Source organism: Eretmochelys imbricata, chromosome 1 (genome assembly GCF_965152235.1).
Source record: "Eretmochelys imbricata isolate rEreImb1 chromosome 1, rEreImb1.hap1, whole genome shotgun sequence".
Taxonomy (NCBI): Eukaryota; Metazoa; Chordata; order Testudines; family Cheloniidae; genus Eretmochelys; species Eretmochelys imbricata.
The window spans coordinates 313,257,728-313,283,827 of record NC_135572.1 but is presented as its reverse complement, the minus strand read 5'-3'; the positions used below and the strand labels follow the sequence as shown (position 1 = coordinate 313,283,827).

At 41.8% G+C, this 26,100-nt stretch overlaps 1 protein-coding gene across 7 annotated transcripts in view; it reads right to left on the bottom strand.

Moving 5' to 3' along the window:
- ST7 (suppression of tumorigenicity 7) overlaps positions 1 to 26,100 on the bottom strand; it is a 234,325-nt gene that overhangs the window by 32,646 nt on the left and 175,579 nt on the right. For all 7 annotated transcript variants that reach the window (XM_077834305.1, XM_077834297.1, XM_077834288.1 and 4 more), the window contains 2 exons: positions 15,524 to 15,596; positions 13,831 to 13,933 (listed from right to left, as the gene is read on the bottom strand). In XM_077834305.1, coding sequence (XP_077690431.1) covers positions 13,831 to 13,933; positions 15,524 to 15,596 — 176 coding nt within the window. The remainder of the gene's footprint in view (positions 1 to 13,830; positions 13,934 to 15,523; positions 15,597 to 26,100) is intronic.

The window sequence follows — 26,100 nt, the reverse complement described above, 5'->3', positions numbered from 1 at the left end:
AGGGAGTGTATTCCATACCTAAGGAGTGGCGTAGAAAAAGGTATGAAGATGGGAGTGGCAGAAGGAAATGAAGGTGTCATCACGGCCCAGTGATGTGCGTGAGGGAGAACACTGAACACCAATGGGAGACAAGATTCCAGTTCTAGACTGCAGTGGAGATAGGCAGGCTCCTGAAGGCTAGGATGAGAACTTTAAACTTGATAAAACAGGCAATGCCAGTGGGCTGATTTAAAGAGTGGGATGACATGGTCAGATCCAAAGGCAAAGATAATGTTGGCTTCAGTGTTGGATGGATTAGAAGAGAATTATTTGGGTATCATGAAGGAAGAGGGAAATAACAATGGCTTCAGAAGCGCATTAGCCATCAGGATAGAAAGAAAGGGAGACCTTTTAAGATTATATTAAAAGAAACCACCAGATTTAGGACAGACTGGATGTGTGGCGAGAAGGGAATTAGAGGCGACACCAAGATTGCAAGCCTGAGAGATAGAAAGCAAGGAAAAAGGCAGAAAAGTGAAGGGTGTAGGAGATAAATTATTGAGCTCTGTTTTCGTCATGTTGAGCTGGCAGTAGGCCCTCCAAGGCAATATATTGGAGAGGCAGATGTGTGGGACTGGATGGAATGGCACAGAGCAAGCATTGAGATATAGACTTCTGAATCATCCATATGTAGAGGATTGTAGAAACCAGGTGAGCAGAGAAGGTAGGCAAGAGATAAGGTGCAGGGGGAGAAGAGGAACATACTAAAAGAGAAACCTGCAGAAAAAGGAGGATGAGGAGCTTCCAGAGAAGTTACTGAAAGAGCAGCAAGGGAGGCAAGAGGAGAACCATGAGAGAACATGGCTATGAAACAAAGGAAGGATAAGGCATCAAGAGGAAAGGAATGATCAACAGTAAAGAAGGCAACAGAAAGGATGCAGTGAAGGCCCTGAGGCTTGGGGAGGAAGAGGAAGTCTGAGCATCTGGTAAATGTATTCACAGTAGAATGGAGAGGGTGGAAGCCAGATTGGAGGGGATGCAGAAGTGCGTTAGAGGAGATGAAGTTAATGCAGCAGTTGCAAATGGACCATTTAATCTTGCCTTTCTGTTTGCAGAGCACCTAGCATGTTGTGGGTATTACCAGAAACAAGGAATAATTAGAGCTATCAGCGAAGGGAAGAGAAAAATTGCAAACATTTCTGCAGAATTTCCTCCATGTTCTTTGACACAATTTCAAAAACTTTGAAATTTTCAGACGAGTTATACTACTGCTATTGCTAATATATAGGGCCCTACCAAATTCATGGCCATGAAAAACGCATCACAGACCATGAAATCTAGTCTCCCTTGTGAAATCTGATCTTTTGTGTACTTTTACCCTATACTATAGGCAGTGTTTCTCAAACTGGTGGTCCCAACCCAAAACAGGGTCGGCAAGGCTATTTTAGAGGGTTGCGGTATTACCACCCTTACTTCTGTGCTGCCTTCAGAGTTGGGCACCATAATATGCCATTCTCACTTCTGTGCTGCTGCTGATGGCAGTGCTGCCTTCAGAGCGGGGCGCCTAGCCAGCAGCCACCGCTCTCCGGCCGTCCAGTTCTGAAGGAAGCATGGAAGTAAGGTGGCAATACCATGACACCTTTACAATAGCCTTCTGACCTCCTTTAGCGTCGGAACCCCAGTTTGAGAAACATTGACTCAAAGGCTTTACATGTTTATATTTTACCATTTTAAAATACATATTCATGCTTTGTTACAACCCCGTGTAATTTAAGATTTAAATATCTGAAACCGTGAAATTCAAGTTTCAGAGTAACAGCCGTGTTAGTCTGTATTCGCAAAAAGAAAATTTTTGCGTGAAATTCAAGATTTTTTAAATGCTATGACTGTGAAATTTATAAAAATGGATTGTGAATTTGGTAAGGCCATGTTACTATGGGATGGTAGAGAGAGATGGAGAAGTTACTGTGACTCCCAGATGATAGATGTTCCTGTTTTAATGGACTATTATGATCTGATACCAAAATATAATTTCTATATCCCACACCTGAATATGTATGTTGCATGGTGGTTGTCTGCACTCTGAGAACATCCTCACAGATAGAGAAAGCAATAAAGTCTTGGTTTAAGAACGGCTATAATACATGGAGCTATTTGATGGTCTATATCGGAACCTGGGAGTGGTGAGCAGACTGGTTTTGGTGGGAGTAGGGAAATGCATTCACCAGGAAGACAAGTTGATGACAAAAGGTTGATAAACATAAGCCAGAGGTGCATGACAAGGGAGCCCAGCATGATGGACTAGAAACATACTCTTTCTGAGGTAACTGAAGGTGGACAGCCTGCCTGGTAAGCTTATAGCAAAGATCAGTCCTAAACAAGAGAGATATGTGATTAACTTTGTTTTGTCTGTAAATCTCCTTTTTACTCTGTGCTTTTACTCTACTATTTAAGTATCTTGTTTTTGAAGAAACAGCTGTTGTGTGTCACACACAGAAGGTCATCTGCCTTCGAAAAGACAATCAAGCCAGTGCCCTGCCCCACACCCAGAGGTGCTTGTCTCATTAAAAAGGGGCTGGGAATGCAGACACCTACCCTGGCTTTGGTCTGGAAGGACAAGGATTGCAGAATCCACCGCAGGCCAGAGGGAGTGGAAAGAGCTGAACAGGCACTCACTAAGGGGCAAGTCAGAGACCAAGGTGAAATGGGTGTAGGGGGCATAATCCTTGCACAGTCATTTTCATGGGCTGTTTTGAGAATGGAGGATAATAGGCCCTGCTTGTATGCAGAGCAAATAGGAGGCAGAAGAGAGGAAAAGATTGAGGGCGAGAGTAAGTGAGAGTTCGGGTGGTGGGTCAATAACCCCAAAGGGATGGGGTTGAGGGGACAGGTGCAGAGGAAACAAAAGTGATGTCAGAGTCAGCAAGGGGTAAGAAGGAAAGGAAGAGGAGGGATCAGAGGGGAAGGAGAAGAAGCGGGGACGGGGGGAGCTATTGCAGGGAAGCCATCATAGATCTTATAAATCTTCTGCTTGCAAAAATCAGGTAGGACCTGGGCAGATGAAGAAAGGGGAGTAAAAAACGGGAAAAGGTGAATAAGTAGGTAATTCCAGGAGGAGAAGTAGTGCTGTTTTTGATGTAGACAACAGTGCTGAAGGAGGGGAGGATGAATTTGCAGTGGAGGAAGTCTGTGTGATACCTGGATTTTACCTAGAGACTTTCAACTGCACATATGAGAGCAGCAGGTGGACTGCTTTGGAAGCAAACATTTAATGGGATGGATATTTTGGTGTGGGAGGGGAGTCAAAGGAATCAATGGCTGCACAGAGAGTGGAATGAAAAGTTGAATCCAAACTCATCAGTCATGAGAGATGGGATGGCTCAGGGCTGCAGAGAAATCAGAAATGTTTCTTACCTGTTCCCTTAAAATGATGTTACTGCATATTTCAAAGCAAAGATTCCACCTTTTAGCAGGAAGGAGCATGTCTGCATTAACTACAAAGCATTATCTTGATTCAATGGCTATTAGCCATGTTGGGCAGAGATGGTGGCCCTAGCTTCTGTTTGCCAGAGTCTAGGAATGGGTGACAGGGGATGGATCACTTGATGATTACCTGTTCTGTTCATTCCCTCTGGGGTACCTGGCATTGGCCACAGTCGGAAGACAGGATACGGGGCTAGATGGACCTTTGGTCTGACCCAGTATGGCCGTTCTTATGTTATGTTATACATGTTATGTTAGTGGCCTCTTGTGAAAAGTTTTGTTTTAGTGACATGCTGCAGTCTCTTTACTCCACAAGTCCCAGTTCTCCTTCCACACCCCAGCTCGTCATCAGATCTGTCTGATGTCTCCCACTCTCCCCATCCCAACCCACTTGTTGCTAGTCCTAATATTCTTGTCCAGTTTTCTTCCTCCCCCTAGCGTTTCATCTCATCTTGGTGTTCCAACTGGCTCTCAATCTCACCTCCCCTTTCCCTCACCATGTCCCAGTCTCTCTCCCTGACTCACAGTCCCATTCTCCTTGCCCAGTTTATTCCAGCTTCCTCTCCCCTCTTGCGGCTCCCAGTTCCAGTCCATTTGCCCTACCAGTCCCATCTTTCTTTTCATCCCCTCTGGGTCTCAGCCCCAATCTCCTTATCCAACTAGTCCCACCCCCCACTCCCAACTTCCAGTCACAGCTCTCTTCCCACACCCATTTCAGTACTAGCCTCACCAGGCTCCTTGTCCCAATTTACTCCTTTCCCTTCTCCCAGTCAGGGTGTTACTCTTCCATGGTGCCTGGTTGCCAGCAAGGGGACCATCGAAAGCACAGGAGAGACAGGCTCCCTGCTCTCAGTACTGGTGCCCAGCCCGAGCCTGAAGCAGCCAAATTCAGGGAAAATCTGAGTGCATCCATCTAGCCCAGGGATATAGAACATCTCTCAGTTACTACGTAGGGATGGTACATGCACAGTCTGCTCAGCACTATGAACTGTGAGAGGCTCTAGCATGCCCATTGAAGACAGAATCTCTGGAGATTTTAGCCTCTAAATTCTAATAAGTCTCCACTGAGCATGTGTGAACTGATTTTTTCAGAGGCTTATAATTTGGCCAAATTTGGGAAGACTTTCACAGGCAAAGCAAAAGGCACATCCATGACACAAAGGCCATACCCCATGCCAAATTTCAAGACCTTGCTCTACAGCATGGACACTAGATATTCTCAAAGAAAAGGTAGCCAGAACTTTTTTCAACATTGAAAAACCATGTATTATTCTTTAGCCTTGTTCTCAAAAATGGCTGTAACATTTTGGCTGAAACTTTCCAACAAAATTTGGCCTAAGGCAGACAACTGGCATGGAAAATTTCAGCCAAAACGGTCACAGTTTGGCCAAATTATGAGCCACTAAAAAAGTGTGTCATAATGGGAGCTGTCAGGCAATCTTAACAACAGATGGTGCTACCAGCCCCACCTATAACAACTCAACAGCCATCCTACTGTTTTTCTTACTCTTGACTCCCCACCCGCACCCTGACCAAGCTGTTATCTCATGTTATGTTTTGTCTTTTAGATTGTAAGCGGTTTGGGGCAGGGACTGTCATTTTCTCTACAGCGATTAGGACAATGGGACCCTGAACTGGTTGGCCTTTAATGCTACCACAACATAAATGTAAACAATAATACTACTAAAATCAGCAAGTGAAAGTGGCAATCCAGCGTTGAAACAGTGTGCCTTTCCCAGCTTGGTCTGGGTTTGCATTGTTATTTAATGAAGCCACATTTTGTCTAGCAATGTGTAATTCACCATGTATACATATGGAAGTATGCCTCTTAATCAGCATTTGTGAGGCTAAAATGCAAATTATTATTTGTACTGTTGTAATGCCTGTGGACCTCATCAGAATCAGGGCCCATTTCTGTTAAGTGCTGTACGAACTCAAAGGTAAAGAGGGCACCTTTCCCAAAGGGCTGTCAGTTCATGATTAACTTCATTTCTATGTACAGAGATAGTGTAATCACGAAGTCAAGTACAGACTCTTGCTACTTCATTACCATGAATGAATATATATAATTTATTTGATTGCATCAGTTGTCCTCTGACCACTAATCCTCCTCTATTGAGACTACTTCTAAAATTCCAAATGGCTGAGCAGCTTCAAACAGCTATCTTCTTATAACTCCCCTCCACCCCAAAATAACAAACCCCCAAACAAACAACCTGAGAAATGTTTCTTCCTTTCTCCCAAATGTGCAATTTCCCTGTAAAATTACACCCGAGTCCCATAACAGGCAATATTCAGTCCTGCACCAGTGACAGTAAAGTCTTACAAACATGTAATCTACAATATAAGAGCTTTATACCACTGGAATAAGGGAGATTTCAGCTTCCCAGCAAGATGTACAGCACTAGCCTTAGTAAGTTCCAAGATACTGGACTTTGAAGTTGTGATCTTTACAGGCACAGAAAAGCTATTTTAGGTAATCTTGCAACTTGTCACGACTCCCTCTGATGCCTGTAGAATTGGACGGATGCTAATTAAGAAGTCCAGCTTTATGGGTGAAGAAATTTTTTTAAAAAGTTGCACTAAATTGTTTAAAATCTCTCCAGAATGTTTCTGGAATAGCTTTTCTGTAATATACATGATACATGCAGAATACATGAATTTCTTGTGTGGCATATTAATTTATTTGTATTATTTATTTCTACAACATATTAGGTGGTGCACAAACATACAGGGAGGCATTGTCTCTACTCTGAAGACAAATTAAAAAGACAATCAGAAAAGAGAAGGTGGAAGGGGTATTCAGGTGATGACTGGCCATATCTTGCTAAGGACTTGTCAACACACAAAACTAGAAATACTTAAAGTAAAATCATTTTGTAAATTGGTTTAGTTATATTGGTGTGGACAATCTTAAATTGATTTAAACCTGGCTTGTAAAAATTGGGGCAACGCTGTGTAGACCAGACTTCTATTTTCTAGTTAGTTACATAGATGATCCTCTGTTGGCTCGCTTCCTGCCATTATTGGATGGCTAATTTCTTACAGGTGTCACAGGAGAAGTGGGTCTTCAGGAGGAGGACTCTCTCTGAGCTAGTCCTAAATGACACTACCCTTTCCCACTCAAATCCCTCCTGCAGCCCCACCTATTCAATGATGCCTGCAAGAAACTGGAGATACAACTATTTTTAGAAAAGGAAAAACCTTATGTTTTATATGTAGTTCATCAGCGTCAAAAGGCCCTGTCAGCGACAGAACTCTATGGTGCTAGGTAGCAGAAACAGTCCTTGCAACCTAATTTAAGAGAGAGATGGTTGAAAAATGCAGAAGAATTTCAACCACCCTACCAGCTTGTTGAAAAATAACATTTTTCTGCAAAACATTAAAAAATATCGCAAATACTTTGCTGAAATTTTAAATTTTTGACCATCTCTGATTCAAGAGATGAGCAGTACAAAGCATAGAAGGGCAGTGGGGAAGGAAGATGAGGATAACAGTGATATGATCCAATAGAACAGATCTTTAGAACAAGATTCCCAGCTCAGGACTTGCCAATTCAGTTTTGATGTCATTAGTTATTATCATCATTATTTATATGGCTTTCTTTGTTCCCTGTCCTGATTTCATCTCCTGGTGTTGACACTGACTCCTCACCTGCTCTTTCTCTCTCTCTCGTACTAATAAGAACATTGAAAAATCTCTGCTTGCCCAGCCTGTTCCTTCTCACAGACCCCATGTCAGCCCAAGTATACGAAGACTGTCAAACTTCCCTCACTGTGTGTGTTTGTGTCTGAACCAGTTTGCCAGACTCAGCAAAAAAAATTTTCACCCGTGCCTCAGGCACCATTGGGCTGGTGGTGGGTGTAAGAGGAAAGTAGAATTGTCACTGAAACACAACAAAAATGGAGAAGGTGCCCAGTGCCAAGAATAACTATTAACCGAGAAAAAGCCTTCCAGCAATGCACACTGTTTTAAGAGAGACCTTAAGCCAGGGGTGGGCAAACTTTTTGGCCCGAGGGTCGCATCTGGGTATGGAAATTGTATGGCAGGCCATGAATTCTCACGAAATTGGGGTTGGAGGGGGTGGGGGTGAGGGCTCTGGCTGGGGGTGTGGGCTCTTGGGTGGGGCCAGAAATGAGTTCTGGGTGGAGGAGGGGGCTCCAGGCTGGGGCAGAGGCTTGGGGTGGGGGGTGGGGGTGAGGGCTCTGGCTGAAGGTGCAGGCTCTTGGGTGGGAATGAGGAGTTTGGGGTGAAGGAGGGTGCTCCGGGCTGGGATCAAGGGGTTTGGAGGGTGGGAGGGGCTCAGGGGTACAGGCTCCAGGCGGTGCTTACCTCAAGCAGCTCCTAGAAGCAGTGGCATGTCCCCCCTCCAGCTCCTATGCGGAGGTGCCTCCCTGTCTGCAGGCACCGCCCCTGCAGCTCAAATTGGCCGCAGTTCCCGGCCAATGGTAGCTGCTGGATCGGTGCTTGGGGTGGGGGCAGCGCACAGAGCTCCTGGCTGCCCCTAAACGTCGGAGCCGGAGGGGAGACATGCTGCTGCTTCCGGGAGCCGCACAGAGTGGCTCCCAACCCTGCTCCCCGGCTGGAGCTTGGGAGCGGGACAAGCCCCAGAACCCGCTTCCCAGCAGGAGCTTGAGGGCTGGGTTAAATTGGCTGGTGGGCCAGATGTGACCCACAGGCCACAGTTTGCCCACCCCTGTCTTAAGCCATATAAATCCTTTGAAAAAGGAACCTCCAGTGATGTTACTCTTTACGAAGGGAAACCCAGGGTAATGTGAAGTCACTTAACATCAGTGAAATTAGGTGAACCTCACTGACAACAAGAGAGGTGAAAAATGTATGTGCATTTTTCATCACTGATGTTTAAAGAATGTACCTCCTTTCCAAATAGAAAGATTCAGATTTAAGCTGCCAACAGATACTGGAGATTAGAGAGGTTAATGACTGCTAAGCTGATATGAAACACAAAATTCTGTGGCCAACCTAAGCTTGCTAGCCATTTCCATTTTCCTCAGTCCCCAAGGACCCAAGAAAAATCAGTGACTTTGTGTTCAAATCCACTTGTAAGGGACAGCAGATGGGTTTACCTAATGGAAACGATTCTCAGGGAAAGAGTCACTGCATTTGCCTTTTCTCTTATGAATCTCTTTATATTACAGAAATGCTAAAAAGAACTTTGGAATGGTGCAATACAAACTGGTTTATATATTTAGAGTAGGTATTTCTAAGGTGTGTATCATACTGGTACATAAGCACTGGGATCTGGGACTATTTAAAATGTTCCATTTTAAGGACTTAAGGGAAATTACAAGGCCAGCCTTGAATATATTTGTATCCCATGCAAAGACTTTACCTCTCGCAGGGAAAAATAAATAGAACATGGAGGAGTGAATGACTGCATGTGGAAACTCAATATCTGCCATAAATAAAGCTGTATCAGGTTACAGGTGGATCCTGGACACCCTATATCTTCTATGCCTAAGTCAGCAATCCCCCCCACCATGTTCCAGCACCGTTCCCATCTTTTTCTGTTTCCTCAAGAGTTCTCTTTTGAATCTCATTTTTCTAGTTCAGACTTTAATTCTAAGATGAAGAAAACATTCTGGGATATGCACTGGCTCTGAGGATGCTAGGTTGCAAGTATCTGAGCTGGAAATTTTGAAAACAAAGAAATGCAGAGGATCATTTACACCTTCCATCCTCAGTAAAGTTGTTCCCTGCCTATTCTTAATGGTGCAGCTGGGAACTTGCCTAGATTTATAGAATCCAAGGCCAGAAGGGACCACTGTGATCATCTAGTCTGACTTCCTGTGTAACATAGGCCACAGAATTTCCCCCAAATAATTCCTGTTTGAACTAGAAAAGATCTCTTAGAAAAACATCCAATCTTGATTTACCACAACCCTTGGTAAATTGGAGACTTCACCACAACCCTTGGTAAATTGTTCCAAAAGTTAATTCCTCTCTGTTAAAAATGTTCACCTTATTTCCTGTCTGGATTTGTCTAGCATCAACTTCCAGCCACTGGAGCATCTTATACCTTTGTCTGCTGAAGAACCCATTATCAATATTTGTTTCCCATATTGGTACTTAAATGCTGTAATCAAGTCACCCCTTAGCATTCTCGTTGTTAAACTAAGTACATTGAGCTCTTTCACTCGATCACAATTTTTCCAATCCTTTAATCTTTCTTGTGGCTCTTCTCTGAACCCTTCTCCAATGTATCAACACACTTTTAAATTGTGGACACCAGAGCTGGACACAGTATTCCAATATAGGTTTCACCAGTTCCAAATGCAGAGGTAAAATATCATCTCTACTCCTACTCGAAATTCCCTTGTTTATGCCTCCAAGGATTGCATTAGTCATTTTTGCCACAGTATTGCACTTGGAAGCTCATATTCAGCAGATTACTTTCCAAAGAATTCAGACAATTACTCAGTTTTTAGTGTCATCAGTACAACTTATTTTTTTCTTATTCTAAAGAGGGAGACACTCATTACTGAAATCCTGCAGAAGCTCTGAGGCCAATTGCAACATATATTAGCAATGTGGCATTGTTAGCTTTCCTGTGTTGCAAACTGCTAAATGTTGTTATCTAAATTTCATTAAGAAGATATTTGATGCTATTTCAGTCAGAATTAAGGCTGAATATGATGGTGTATATTCATATTATTTGCGTAACATTATTACCGCTAACATATTATTGCTGCATGATTCATGGAATCATAGAAATACAGGCGGTGAAAGAGGACTCGAGAGATCATTGAGTCTAGCCCCCTGCACTGAGGTAGAACTAAGTAACCTAGACCATCCCAGACAGATGTTTGGCCAATGTGTTCTTAAAAACCTCCAGTGATGGGGGTTCCACAACCATCGTTGGAAGCCTATTCCAGAGCTCAACTATCCTTACAGTTACAAAGTTTTTCCTAATATCAAACCTAAATCTCCCTTGCTAGTCTTTTAGCTAATGCAGGACAGTGTGTGTGCATGAAATTCCAGTGATATTGTATGTTAAGCCATATTACAGTTTTAATATTATAATGGGTGTTTTGATGCACCTGTTAATCCCTTTTCTTACATCGCAAACCTGACAATTGATACATGTTCCATTTTCTATTCCTTTTCCTAACTTGATCATTAAATTAAATCGCCACTCTTTAAGTGTGGCCATGGAGTATTCAACATAGCTTGGATATTCATGTGCACAAAGGTGACCTGAAGCCACCTTTGTGATCCCCCGATTCTAAATTAGGATAGCAACATGAATTAGGGCCACCAGGGACTGTCAGGCAATAAGGGAGCTTCAGCCTTTTCGCGTTTTCCTTGGCCAAGGCCCTTGCACCAGCAGTCAGGAATGGGATGCGAAAGGTGCTGCTACCCAGGTTCTAAAGCCATCCAAGGATTTGTCTACATGGTGGGGAATTCTCCCATACCCAGATCCATAAGTCTCAGCAGTGCAAAACTGTCCCACCATTTTGGAGTTTAAGTTTCCATTCCAAGTATATTCTGAAAAATATAGCAATACGTTATCCTGCTTGGACCTTTACAGTATGCTATAAAATGACTGGCTTCTTTCAGCTGAGGCAAGAAAAGTAGAAATTTAAGATTATGCTCTCTGGGGCAGGGACTGTCTTTTTGTTCTGTGTTTGTGAGGCCCCTCGCACAGTAGGTCCATGACTAGGGCTTCTGGGCACTATGGTAATACAAATAAATAATAATAACCACAACCATTTGGGAATATTAAAGATCCTACAGCATTTTTCATAAGATTGAGGGTGTTAATTATGGTGTCTCGATCAGATTCCAACTTGATTTATGTTCTGTTTACTTAAAGTAACCATCCTGCTCTTTCAAATGAACATAATATTGTTCATTTTTCTCTCCTAATCTGCCATGAAGTGTTATTGTGAGCTGTCAGAATAACTGCTGCATTGTACCCCAGAGATGGCTGCATTTCAGTGGCAGGTTAAGTGATTCCTGTCTAGAGTTTCTATACGGGTTTGCATTTGTAAAATGCCTTGGGATTACAAATGTAAGCTATTATCATCTTCTCCTTTTACTGCCACTAGAGATGGAATAACTGACCAGTAAAACTTGCTTCCTGTTTGCTACAATGGAGGCAGGAATTGCTAGAAAGAATCATACTGGTTAGTGGCTAGTCAGTGGGAGAAGGCAAGAAGTACATCGATTTTACGGGGAAAGTGTTTAATCTCTGCACAGCACTGGGAAAAGACCTTCCTGCCATGAGAAGGGCAGTGTGTGCACATGAGGGTTATCTCCTACTCCTCATGGATAAGGGCATAGAAGAAGGGCTGAGGATTTGGTGCTCAACTGTATCCATCAGCCAATGTTCACACAGCCTCCTGGTTCACACAGAATCTGCCACTGCTAACAGTGGTCCTGCATAGTGCTGAGGATCAGGTGAAAAAATAAGAAGCAGCATTAGCTATTAGTGCTCAGAAGCCAGGGGTCTTACTGCTGTGATATATAGTTAGAGAGGGAATGAGGGAATTATAAAAAAAAAAAATCCTTTTCACCTTTAACATACCCACCTGCTGAAGTGAAGAAACAGATTGACAGAGCCAGAAGAGTACCCAGATGTCACCTACTACAGGACAGGCCCAATAAAGAAAGTAACAGAACGCCACTAGCCATCACCTTCAGCCCCCAACTAAAACCTCTCCAGCGCATCATCAAGGATCTACAATCTATCCTGAAGGACGATCCCTCACTCTCTCAGATCTTGGGAGACAGGCCAGTCCTTGCTTACAGACAGCCCCCCAACCTGAAGCAAATACTCACTAGCAACCACACACCACACAACAAAAACACTAACCCAGGAACCTATCCTTGCCCATTGCCAACTCTGTCCACATACAGATGCTGGCCAGGTTACACAAGACCCGACTTATGCAAATTTGTACTTACAGAAAAAGTTCCATGAGCCAGAAATAGGATTTTCGAGTTGCGGAATGTTTTGCGTAATGTACAGGTATATGTTTCCGACTTATGCAAAATTCAAGTTACGCAAGGCTTTCCGGAACAGAACAATTGCGTAAGTCAGGGGGCGTCTGTATCTATTCAAGGGACACCATCAAAGGGCCTAACCACATCAGCGGCTTGTTCACCTCCACATCTACCAATGTGATATATGCCATCATGTGCCCGCAATGCCCCTCTGCCATGTACATTGGCCAAACCAGACAGTCTCTACGTAAAAGAATAAATGGACACAAATCTGACATCAGGAATCATAACATTCAAAAACCAGTCAAAGAACACTTCAACCTCCCTGGACACTCAATTATAGACCTAAAGGTTGCAATTCTTCAATAAAAAAAAACTTCAAAAACAGACTCCAACGAGAAACTGCAGAACTGGAATTAATTTGCAAACTGGACACCATTAAATTAGACTTGAATAAAGACTGAGAGTGGATGAGTCATTACACCAACTAAAAACTATTTCCTCATGCTAATTTTTCCCTACTGTTATTCACACCTTCTTGTCAACTGTTTGAAATGTGCCATCCTGATTATCACTACAAACGTTTTTTTTCTCCTGCTGATAATAGCCCACCTTAATTAGTTAGTCTAGAAAAAAACCCATTTTTTCATGTTCTCTGTATATATATATATATATATATATACACACACACATATATCTTCCTACTGTATTTTCCACCGCATGCATCTGATGAAGTAGGTTTTAGCCCACGAAAGCTTATGCCCAAATAAATTTGTTAGTCTCTAAGGTGCCACAAGTACTCCTCAACATTGTCCTTTCTGTGATTTTTCATTTATGAATGAGCAAGCCCTGAATGGTTTGGAGTTTTAATAGTGGAGCATTGCATGAAGAGTTACAAATACAATTTATATGAAGCATAACAGAAAATGTGAACGTAAGTCCCTTTGCAGCATGCTGAAAATATATGCTATGTGTGATCCATGAAATATAGATAACCATTTTTTTAACGTGAAGATCTTTTCTATTATTGTCATTGTATACTATTATTTAAGGAATAATCTATCTACATGGATACTTCTAATGTGTTTATCAACGTGGCATCAGGGTGCCTATTGTCAATGTCCAGTATTTTGTTGATATTCAGACTGACAGACTTTTATCAGTTAATACTTAAAGTTTCAAGACCTAATATTGGGTGACATGTCTGTTCCTATGGTATCTAATGAGAAATTTCAAATGCTCCCCACATGCGTATAGCAGGGTGTAAACATTAGCCCCTTCACCCTCCCCCGTCTGCTCCCCTTCCAACAACCACCACTTGCTACTCTACCTCTTTAAAACCAAAGGATATGTCTCCTGTTTTGTTAAAATTTATGACAGTGATTTCTCCATACTCACTTTTGGCACATGTGGATTAAATTCTACTGCTCTGTGAATAGCTTCTACTGCATTCATCTCTGCTGTACTCAGCCCTCGCCTTGAGGCAGCCTCTGGAGAAAATCTGCAAAAGCAAAGAAACAAATACATTAGGTCAGAAATGCTAGCAAGTAAAAGCCAGAAAGAAATTTAGACCAAGGGCCCGTATAACCAGGCTGAGACAATTTCCTATGCTCTCCAAACTTCCATAGTAAATGGAAACTCTGAATGACCTATTACATCAAGGCCAATGAAAATCCCTGCAGAAGTGGAAAGCATGTTTGCATCTAATCATGGCAGGAAGTAAGTTCAAACAGTCAATTCTTTCTACGCTGCTAAACTAAATTTTCTATAATACCTTACTGGGGGGGCGTTTATCAAGGCAGAAGTTTCCGAAAAATAGAAAATAATGTTAAATAATTGTTAGCGTGTTTCTATTAAAAACATATTTGGGGAGATTTTAGGGAGGTTCCCAACCCAATGCCCCTGGGTCAGGTTGGGATTAAAGCATGGTACAGCAGCAGTAGCGGGTAGTCTACTTTCAGTTGTACCAGCAAGGGTTGGATGCCCAAACTGTGGGCGAATCATCTGCCCCAGTGAATGAAAAACCAGACCATGCAATCTCTTTCTCACCTCACACCCCACGGCTAACTCCAGAGCTGTACTTGGCAGGCAGACACCACAGGGAAAGCTGTGACAACCTTAGCCCTGCCCTCCCAAGCTGGAGTCGCTGTGTAGGGAGGAAAGATGTTGCAGTAGGTACTGGCGATCTACAGGATAAAAAGAATGAAAGAAAATTACTTAGATCTTGAAGTGCACATTCACTTAAAAGCAAACTGTCTGACGTCAGGAAAGAAAGCGGCTTTCCACTCTGCTTGCTTTCCAACTTTAGGGCCACATTCTCCCCAAGATACGTATACACAACTCTTCCAGCCTGGGATTTGTGTGCACGCATCCAAGAGCAGAATCTGGCTCTTAGGGCTTGATCCTGCAAGGTGCTGAGCGTTCCTGCGAAGGGCTGAACATTCTCAACTCCAGCTGACTTCAGGAGGAGTTAATGACACTCAGCACCACATAGGAGTGCTCAGAACCTTGGAGGGCTGTGTCCTAAGAGAAAAACGTATCAGGAATAAGCAAACATTTGTGTCTTTAAAAACACGTATACCATCTATTTCCATTGACCTGTCAGGAACCCTTACATAGTAAGTGCTAAATCTACCTGCCTAAAATCAAGTAGATGAACACTGCTACGACAGTACTTGTCGAAGAAAATTGCTCTTTATACAGTCATGTTATTTTACCTTTCTTGGTTCTGTTAGATACAAGGTGAAGATGGCCAACCACACAGCACCTCCAAGCTGCATTTTCATTATAATACTATCCAGGAAGCCATTGCTCAGCCAGATAGTATAAATAAAAATTAAAATAAAGTAATTTAATTGAAGCCATTTTTTTTCTTTTTTAACCATTGGTGAGGTACAACATTGATAATTAGTGAAAATTCCTTTTTATAAAAACCATATTCTAAATTTTCCACAGGCCAAAATTTCTCCTGCTAGGACATCAGATTTTCAGGGTGTGGGACCTCACCAGGTCACTGAAGAGAAATCTGCAGTTAAACGTTAGTGAGTTTACAGTAAGGAATTTTGCTGGTCAGAAGTTCTCATGGACTTACTTGTCAGAGACAGCTCTGGCTTTGAGCAGTGCAGCTGTGTAGCATATCGTTGCTGATTTTGGTAAGCTTATATCTGTTGAAAAGAAAGTACAAAATAAATAAATATTGGAACCCTTGAATGTTTGCAGAAAGAGAAAATAAATGTTGGAATAATTCTTCAGGACAGCATAATATCTAAATTAATGAATAATGGGATATCAAAAACACCCGAGTGATTTAGGAGCACTAAGTTGTGCTCCTATGTCACTCAGGTGCTTTTGAAAATGCCACCCAAATAAGAATTATCATATTTTTAAACCCTGAATTAATGATAATCTGATTGTGCCATGTAGTCATTAAATGATCTAATTAGCAAACAAATTCAGAGTGATCTTTTTCTGATACTACATGGATTGAATTAAAGAATTCATTACGTTCGTATACAAACACATATGCAACCTAGAAAAGGTAAATTCTTTCAGTAGATTAGGAAACACATCAATATCCAGAAACAGCTGGGGGGTGTCTATCTACTGTGTCTTATTCCCTTCCTTTCTTTTAGTAATCATGACTATGAGAGTCAAGCCAACGTTTACTAATTTACTGCATTTAAATATTAACAGCAATGTAATATGTTTTGCCACTTGTGGAAACACAGGGCCATAATAACTGGTATGTTCTGCTCCAGTGACACAAGTCACCTATAAACCCAGCTTACGCACTTAGTTCAGTCAGGTTTCTGGCTACTTTTCATCACCAGAGTGGCACAAAGCATATGGAGGGTATATATGAATATGGCCCTATAGTTTCCGCTGTAATAAAAGCAGAAAATAATTCTACACTACGTTACCTAGCTCTCATAGACAGATATTGTAAACCATCTTTTAAACTGTTTAGCATTTAGGCTAAATTTAAGAAAACAGCTGAGTGAGAAAGAAATTAAGGGCCTACTCCTGTAAACAGTTGTTGTATCACTGAATATAATACCTACTATCACGAATAGAGCTCATTAAAGCAATGAGACTATTCACTGTATGAAGCACTATTCCCTGTAATAGCATTACAATTATAGCTTATTTAAAATTTGTATACCACATATACTCCACTATAATAAATATACTTTATATAATTACAGTGGGACTATGGTTCTAAGCAAGAGTCGGGGAAGCTCTGGAGCACAGTTCTAAAAAACCTGTAACTCTTACTCATTCTATTCTTGATATACTGAACAATGAAGACACTGGGAAGTAGCACTAAGGACCAAGTTATGTGAGGTGCTGAGAGATGCTTGAGGTGTGCTGAATGCCCTCAACTTCTACTGAGGTCAACTGGAGTTAAGGGCACTTAGAGCCTCACAGGAAACGCTTAGCACGTTGCAAGATAGGGCTCCTAAGAGAAGAAGGTGAGTGAGGATCGATAAATCATGCCTTACTGGAAACGAGTCTTTACTTTACTTATTCATGATCAGTTTGCAACCCAAGGGAACATTATGCTGTTAGAGCAGGATTTCGTGACTTAGGTACTTTTGAAAGTCCCAACTATTAATTCTTTACATTTGTCACTAAACTATGTAATTATAGTGACTAGTAATTAAAATCCACAATATGCAAGGCAGTGCTGGAATGAGAGATATGGACATTACTATGCCATAACGGAAGCTAGCTGCAGATCCATCCGTCCATCATTGCAGTAGATGAATATGTGTTGTTCCAATTATTGTATTTATGCCAGGTTGTTCTTGACATTAGGAGTTAAGAACTTTGCATGTTTTCAAGTAAACAGAATGGATCTTTTTTGGATCACACCAGTTTCAGACTTTCAGCAACATAAAGTTACTCATCAAATCACAAAAGGAACGAAAAGCAGAGTGTCCTTCTGGGAGCAGAGTTAAAAATGGAAAATTATTGTTTCAGAGTTCTGATCTATTTACAGCTTTTTATGAGTTTTGAAGTAGCAGATATAATTTTTTTCTTCTGTGCACATGGTTTCTCTGAGCTCTTATGGCCATCAATCCGGCACCACAACATTGGGAATATCTGCTGATGCTAAACTCAGACGCATCCATCAGTTACAGCCTAATCCTGTACCACTGAAGACAGTGGGAGCTTGGCTGTTGACTTCAATGGGTGCAGAATCAGGGCCTAACAAGTATCTGATACCAGTAAACCAGGACACGAGGACTCTACTAGCTTGAAATCCCTAGAAATATATTTTCGTAGGCAGCATGCTCCTTCCCCTAAAGCAGGGGGGCTAAACTCTTCCACTTCTTCCTGGTTTGGTGAAGCAGCAAACCCCAGAACTCCTTGGTTGGTGCAGTGAGATCTCCCCTGTCTTTTTCCATCAACTTTAACCATTTTAATGAGACTGAAAAACAGGAAAAAGGGAGAGGCTCTCGGGGGGGGAATGTGAAACTTCAGCAAAAAGCATTTTGAATGCAAGAAAAAGTTGCCTTCTCATCTACCGAAGACTTAAAGCACTCGGATGCGCCAAGCAGCAGAAGAGGCCAGAACCTCAGTGTGCAAAGGGAGATTTTCATACATTCTATCCAACTAATGCATAACCTGTTGTGCTAGAAACCGTTAAATCACACAATCCAAAAAACCTCCAAAAGACAGGGTGCCAAGACCATTTCCTCAGGTTAGATCATCCATTACTGCCCAGTGGTCAGCAGAAGTCATGGGATCCGAATTATGATGTGTGGTGACACTGTAGGTTAATGACCAAGCAGCAAAGATCTGAATGGCTATGGTATCTTTGATGGGTGGCCCATTCTCTGACAGAAATGCTTTTCAGGAATGGAAAATGAAGCAATACAGAGAAATGTACACGTGTGTTGTTCTGCAGATTTCTCTGTGTAGGGTCATGCCTTTTTGTTGTTGTTTTATTTTGCCTGCTCTGAAGCAGGCCACATTATACAAGTTTGAATATTGCCCAATGGAGGCTTTAGTTCCTACTTGGGATCCTCACACTGAGATAGAAGCAGAGTAGAATTATGGCTGGTTACAAATTAAATTTAGCTTGTACTTTGGGAACCAAGACTAAACTAGTCCTAAGAGATAACTCATCTGTCAGGAACCAAAGTTAGAGGTCTTCATAAATTAGTGTCTCCAGCTTGTAAAGCCATCTGGCAAAGCATCTCTACATACATTGTTTCCCATCCTCTTGTGACAGCAAATGGAGCTCCCTCAGTGTGCTGAAATATGCAACTGCTATCCAAGTGTCAAAACCTTGAGGATATTTTTCCCTAATAAGCTCTGACATTTGTATCCAAAGAAGGATTTCATTCCTTACTGCTCTTGTCTCTAGAAGGTACACTTTATGATTATTTTCCTTGGACTAACCTTCTGGGGCATATAGTACCTCAGGTAAAGAGAGAAAGTGAATTCTTAATGGTGGCTTGCTTCATAAGATGTTTCTTTTAATATTTAACAAGTTGGAAAGGAGCTGTGAACATAGCATTGTGTCCAGATGATGATGATTAATCGTATTATGTAGCATGCACAATGTGCCAGGCACTGTCATGTGATCTGTTGTTCCCACCAAAATAGCAGTTACACTTGGAAATGGTAAATATGGAGAGGAAAACATGGAATCATCTCTGTCCAGGTCATCAAGAGCCCCTAAATGTTGACACTGGGCAGTTGAAAGATCAGTGTCTTGCATGAGCAGTCACTTTAAGTGAATTTTGTGTTTATTAACAATTAAGAAGTTATTCTACTTATGACCAAAAAAAACCCATGTTAGGTAAGTGCTTTACTGAACAGGGGCTATGTGCTTAACTCATGTGAGCAGTCCTATTGAAGTTAAAGGGACCTAAGTATGTGCTTGAGTGCACTGATGCTAGAGGGCCATAATTCTGGGTTGCACAAACAAAGAGATCATGTCAGTCAAGGGAGATGCTAGTCCCTTTTTATATGGCACTGAAAAGATTACATCTAGAGTACTGGATTCATTTATGTACACCCCAATATGAAACCGAAGATATGCCTGAACCCCCAGTTAGTGTTTCTCTCTTAAGGAACAGGCTGTCTTTTTTATTTCAAAGGTCCTTTGAAAGGTACTGCCTGAAGATCTTCTAAGGTTCTGAACAGGACTTCTGAACTTCACCAAACTATTTTTTGCATTTCACCTACACAGGATTGGAAGTAGACTCCCTACAGTGGATTCCTGGTATTGTCCATGTGAGCACCAATCAACTACATTCTGTCTACAACCATTGCTTTGAGTAAGGATTTACCCCTTAGTCACTTTTTAGACATCATACAATAGTCACCAACTCCAGAGATTATATATATAAATATTAATGGAAATCAATGCAGATAATTCCCATGTTCTTCACAGGTGATAAAAGGGCTAGAGGGATTGATTTATGAGGAAAGACTAAATGAACAACAATAAATATGTGTAGCCTGACTCAGTGATCATAGAATATCAGGGTTGAAGGGACCTCAGGATGTCATCAACCCCCTGGCTCAAAGCAGGACCAATCCCCAATTTTTGCCCTGATCCCTAAATTGCCCCCTCAAGGATTGAACTCCCAACCCTGGGTTTAGCAGGCCAATGCTCAAACCACTGAGCTATCCCTCCCCCCCCAATGACAAAGGGGAGAAGTAATCATCATGGAAGGAGAAGAATTGTTGAAGCTGTTCCAAGGGGTTAAAAGCTAGAATAATGGGATGAAATTAACCATAGGGAAATGTAGGTTGAATATCAGGAGGAAAACATCTTGACAGAGAAGCAATTAGACTGCAATACAATCTCCCACGAGAAGTGGTAAGTGGTCATCACTTGAGTCATTTTAAGCTATACTGGACAAAGTACTAGAAAATATACTGTAGGGAACAATCCTGCACTGGCAGGGAGATGAACAAGATGATCTAACAGGGTATTTTCACTGTACATGCAGCATGCTGTAGTCCTGTTTTTCTGTTTAATACTCAGGCAGTGCAGGCTCTCCTGCCACACTCGTGCGAGTAGCGTACAGTTGAATAAAACTCTAAGGGACAGCTCCTGGCCCTATGATAAGGTACAGTATGAATTTCAGCACAAAAGGAGAATTTTTTTAGTATAACAATGAGAGAATGAAAACAGAGAACAGTTACAGTTGAGCTGCAGCATTTGCATTGTTTGGATTTGCTCAGTTTGAACAAACTTTTCTGAGGTTCACTGGCTGATTATAAACATTTCCTATAAAGCTCATGTTTCAGTTTCAGAAACTGATAAATACTTTGATCAAGCAATTCAACTCCTTTGATTTGCAGAGTATGATTTAACAATTTCTTGAGGAAATGAACCACTCCTCCCTAGATGAGGATAATGAAGAAGCTCTGCACAGCTAGTTTGTCCATTTCCCTGTGATTTTGTCCTGCATCTTCTTTGCAGAAAGAGGACAAACAGAAATAGGCCACAGGAATCAAAGGCAAAACTGGACCAGACAGTATGAATGGACAGGTCCGGCTGTTGCAGAGACCTAGTTGAGTGAGAAGCAATATTGAAATGAAGGGAGGAAATCAGTCCGTAAATAAGTTTGATAGAGTCCAAGAAGAGAATTTAATGGAGAAAAGATTTGTTCATTCTCCTGATGTTGCTGTTCCCCACTGTGGAGATCTCTGACATGCATCACTGGCAGAAGGGTGCAGCAGGCTTGGGTTCGACCTTGACAATAAGAATGTTAATAAATAACCACTTTCTCTCATTCAAATAAAACAAAAGGATGCAACATTAGACTGAAGTTTCTTTCTCTGTTGTTCATGTTATGTTTTCAGCCCAGCAGAGAATTAGGGATAATAAAAACTCTTTTGCATTGGGGCAGCCATACTGAGAAAGCAGAGGTATCTAGCCAGGTCAGATTATCTTCTAACAAGCAGAAAAACTTGATATGATGATTGCTGTTAATGTTGAGAACTGAGAGGAGCTAATAAAATGAAGCTGTGGAAAAGAAATATGGAATAAGAGTGAAACTGTGTCTTTGAGAACAGAGCCAGTGTCATTAGGGGTTTTGTGCTGGGGGCTTTCTGGTAACCTGTTTTACTGATACCAAAAATTATTTCTGTTGGAATGCCTTCAAGTTCAATGCTGGTGGAATTTACTCAGTTCACAGAGCTACAGGAACGGTTCACAGAGCTATACAGGAACAGAAAAAAGCATCCCTAAACAGTTATTATTATTTTAAAGAGTGTTTGGATTCACTAACATGAAAAGCCAAAACCTGCAGTCCTTGCGTTCAGTGACTTCAATGGGAGTTTCACTCAATTAACACAGAGTCAAGACTACAGGGTTAGGTCCAAACAGGAACATGATCAACCATCATGCTCCATGCACATTCATCTATAAAGAAGACTCAAATTCTATATACAATTTATTTTAAAGCCTCGATTTTGATTTCACACCAGTGTAAATTTGGAGCAACTCCATTGAATTAAATAGTTATGCCTGAGGAAAACCGGTACAGGTTAGATCAGAATGAGATCATAAATATTTAGAAGTACAGTACGTTTTTCTATCAGTACGATAGGCTGAATTCTGCTGTCACTAATTCTGATCTTACACCAATATATCTCCATCAACTTCAGTGGCGTTACTCTTATATAACCACAGTGTAAGTGAAAGGAGAATGAGACAGTATTTATGAATATGTTCCTCTGGAAACCAGAAGGCTCACATTTTCAGTAATCCTAAACTGGAAAAAAAAATTGTCCCTAGACTCCCCCACAAAAAAGAGAAAAGAGAACATTTGCATAACGAAGTAAAAGAGTATCTACCCTTTTGAAGTCTAACTTTCAACTGTCTGAAAGATCTCTGTGTTCACACACTGCCCAGGTTACCAGCCAACGGCAACCTAGAAAGAACTGGCAGTCCACTGAGGTTAATAAATCATTTGTTCTCAGCACCATAAAAACAGGTCTGTTCCCTTGGAAAACAACCAGTTTAAAAGTAAGGCAAGAGGGGCATAGAGGTTTTATTTACTATGAATCCTAGCTGCTTATTCTTTCAGAAGACTAGTCCCTTCAGCAGCCATAAGTATTTCTGCTGTAAATAACATAGATGTGTGTCGAGCCAGAGCCAAAAATCCTTTTAGGATTCAATAGTGTTTAGGTCATCTGCACTCTATTGACAGACACTGAACCCTGAAACCATAATTATGTAGCTCAGCAACAGTGCATATCTTGCCACTAATGAGGCACATTTTCCATGAATAATGAGTATGGACATCATCTCTGTTGCCAGGTACATAATATAAACAAATTCAACACATGGTCATTGGTAAAGTAGTATGTCTCCTCACAAAGACTGACATTTTAAAGAATGTGATCCAAGTTTTTAGCCAGGGGTGGGTGGGAGACTGCTCTAGGAAATAATTTGTTCATATGTTATCAAAATACAATAAATCAGGTTTGGTCTTAGCTGAATAAAGACAGTGGAATGGGACCAATAGAAACTGCAGATAGGGAAGTATAAATGAGTTCATTGTTTTATGTTCCAACAAATCTTACAACACATAAAGCTGATGAGTTCTAAAATGAGCTGAGACTCCTCTAAAAAGGGTCTTTAGAGACTCATGAATTCTAAGAGTTATGCTGGTTAAACTGTTGTTTGCTGAGTCCTTGTGCGCGTGTGTTAAATATACACATATGCCTTTATATACAGCAAAATGTATAATGTGTGGGTCCACACAGACAGGAGAAAGGGTCTGCATCAAATTTCCCTACAGGCTTTTACCATCCACATATACTTTTCTTTTAAACTTACAACCTAATTTTGGAATGTGCCAAGTGTTTTCTGGAAGATGATGGCACCCTCAAGTCCTACTGGCTTCAGGGAGAGTTGAAGGTAAACACCGCCACTTAAGAAGTGCTCAGCACTGCCCAGGATTGGGCCCTTAGTATGAACGAACAGAGAGGAAGGATGTCTCAGTGGTTAGAGTGCTAGCCTAAGATTTGGAAGATTCTGGTTTAATTCCCTATTCTGCCACAGAGCTGAATATGGTAATGGGAGTAATATGACTTCCCTACCTCAGAGGGGTGTTGTGAGGATAAATTATAGCAGACTGCCAGGTTTAGAACAGCTTTCAGTTTCAAGCTCAACTCTTCTAAGTACTTTAAAATCCACAAGGTTACTCATATACATTAAAGAGTATAAGGTGCTGAGATACCATAGTAATGGGGCAATACGGTATTGTATTTCAGAGTACATTTATGTCTGTGTTTTCCTCTGAACTTATCAAAACAGAACACAGGAGGGTCTATATTTAAGTGATAGGAATTACTGAAAGGGGAAAGCAAAAGAAAGACCTTTGAGTAAACAGGTTATAATTTTGGTAGATGTTTCTTTTCCACTGCGCTGCTCCCAACCAAATTCTACCCAATAAAAACCTCTCCCAGGGTAATTAGTACTACTAGATGTGCAGTGGTGTGACATTCAAAGAGTGGTGGGACATTCTGAGCACTGCTGCTTACAGTGATTCTACTGCAAGATGGTGATTAAGTATTGAAAACACACATATTATAGTCAGGGCTGGTAGTGCCGCCTATTTATTATGGTTGCCGGACACCTCCCATGATAAGAGCCTATTTTGAGTGGCTTATAACTTTGCCAAAAGTTAAGTGTTTGGGCTGAAATTTTACAAGTTGGGTGTCTGCCTCAGACAGGCTTTGCTTTGAAGAGCTTTCGTGCCTCCATGCTATAGAGCAGGGACATTTGGCAGGAGGGGGGCCTTTGTTTAGGCTTGGCAGAATTCCATTTTAATTTTTTTATAATTTGGACAGAGAATATCAATGTTTATTTTTAAGCATTATTTTTTCAATTTGAGTTGATTTAAATTTTCACAGTTGTGCAACATTTTGGGTTTTGAGCATTTTTTATGATTTTTATCAATTTACATTTCCACAGTTGTGGGACATTGGGAGGGAGAGGGTCAGACAATAATTATTTAATGACAGCAGATATTGAGATTCAAAGAGCTAAAGCTTCATGACTGTTAACCTGCAAATTGTCAACATCACATGTCAAAATATGCAGTGTAAATATCCTTAAATTAAACTCTGTTCAGTTCTCAAGCAGCATTTTTCTTACTTTGTCCATCTGTCCATTTGGATTGTTATTTTTTGTCACTCTGTGTGTGTACAGTGAAATTGACAATTACTGATAAAAATATAATCCTTCTAAGCCTACCTTTGTGTCACAGATGTGACTTTTGTGGCTTCTGTGAAAATTCACCAAGGTTATAAACCTTTGAAAACTCATTGTTTGCACATGCTCAGTAGAGTCTTCTTCAATTACAGCAGCTAAACTCTTCAAATGTTCCATCCCCAGTGAGCATATTTGAGCCTCTCACAGCTCCTAGTGCTAACCAGACAGCACAAGCCACATCTCCACAGAGCAACTGAGTATGCTCCATCCCCTCATAGCTCCGACATATGACCAGACTGCAGAATGCCTGAGCATGCTGCATCTCCTCACAGTGGCTGCAAACTGGGTGAGTCTGAGCACTGGAACTGGGGAGCAGGGAGCTTGTTCCTCCTATGCTCCCAATGACCCCCCTGCCCAAATAGAATGGCAGAGGAAGCCATCTGATTTGAATGCAGAGGGGACAAAAGCCAGACCAGGGAAGAGGGAAAGGAACAGATTGTGATAAGAAGTCTGGTGAGCCTGAAAATTGTGGAGGCGAGAAAATGGGACTGGCTGGGCAAGGAGAAGGGGATTGGGAGTTTGGAAAGGGTGGAACTTGGAGCCAGAGAGCGGGGGTGAGAAGGGAGGCTGGGACTGGTTGGGAAAGAAGTCTGGGACTGGGAGCTGCGGGTCGGGACTGGGAGCTGGTGAGAGAAATGGTGGGGAACTGGGAGCCAGCTGGCTGGAGGGGGAAACTTTGAGATTGGACAAGGAGATTGAGGGACTATTAAACTAGGGAGACTGAGACTAGGGAAAAGTGTGTGTGGTGAAGCAGATCTGACAATGGTATAGGGTGGAGGGAGAACTGAGAATGGCTGGGCAAAGAGACAGCGACAAAAGGTCTGGGAGGGGAGAGAATGAGATAAGAAGCCAGGGAGGGAGTGATGGGATACTGAGAGCCTGTGCAGGGAGACGAGGACTGGGGGTTAATGGGGATTGGGAAGGGAGAAACATATCAGATGAGGAGCTCAGAGGAGGGGTTGGGACTGACTAGCAAGGAGACTGGGACTGGAATAAGAAATCTGAGGAGTGAAGACAGGCTGGGTAGGCAAGAAGAATGGGAGTGGGATGAGGAGTCAGGGCTGAGGAAGAGACACGACTGGAACAGAGATATGTCGAAGGGGATGGAGCAGAAGGAGGCACATTTGGGGAGAACAAGTAAAAGGCTCTGTACCCAATACAGAACACTCCCCTGCCAAGACTGGAATCGAACCCAAGACTCTTGAGTCTCAGCATTCTTATGCTGTTAGCAAATATCTGTGAAACCCACTGGCAAAGTGTGTCTCATCACCCTCTAGTGCTGGTCCACACAGAAGACTGTGTAGTAGATCTGTGTGGTAGTCTAAGGTTCCAACCAGGTTGAGTCATGTGAGAGTCAATATGAGGTCACAGGATGGAATTTTTGTTTTTTCAGTTTTTTTTTTTAAAAA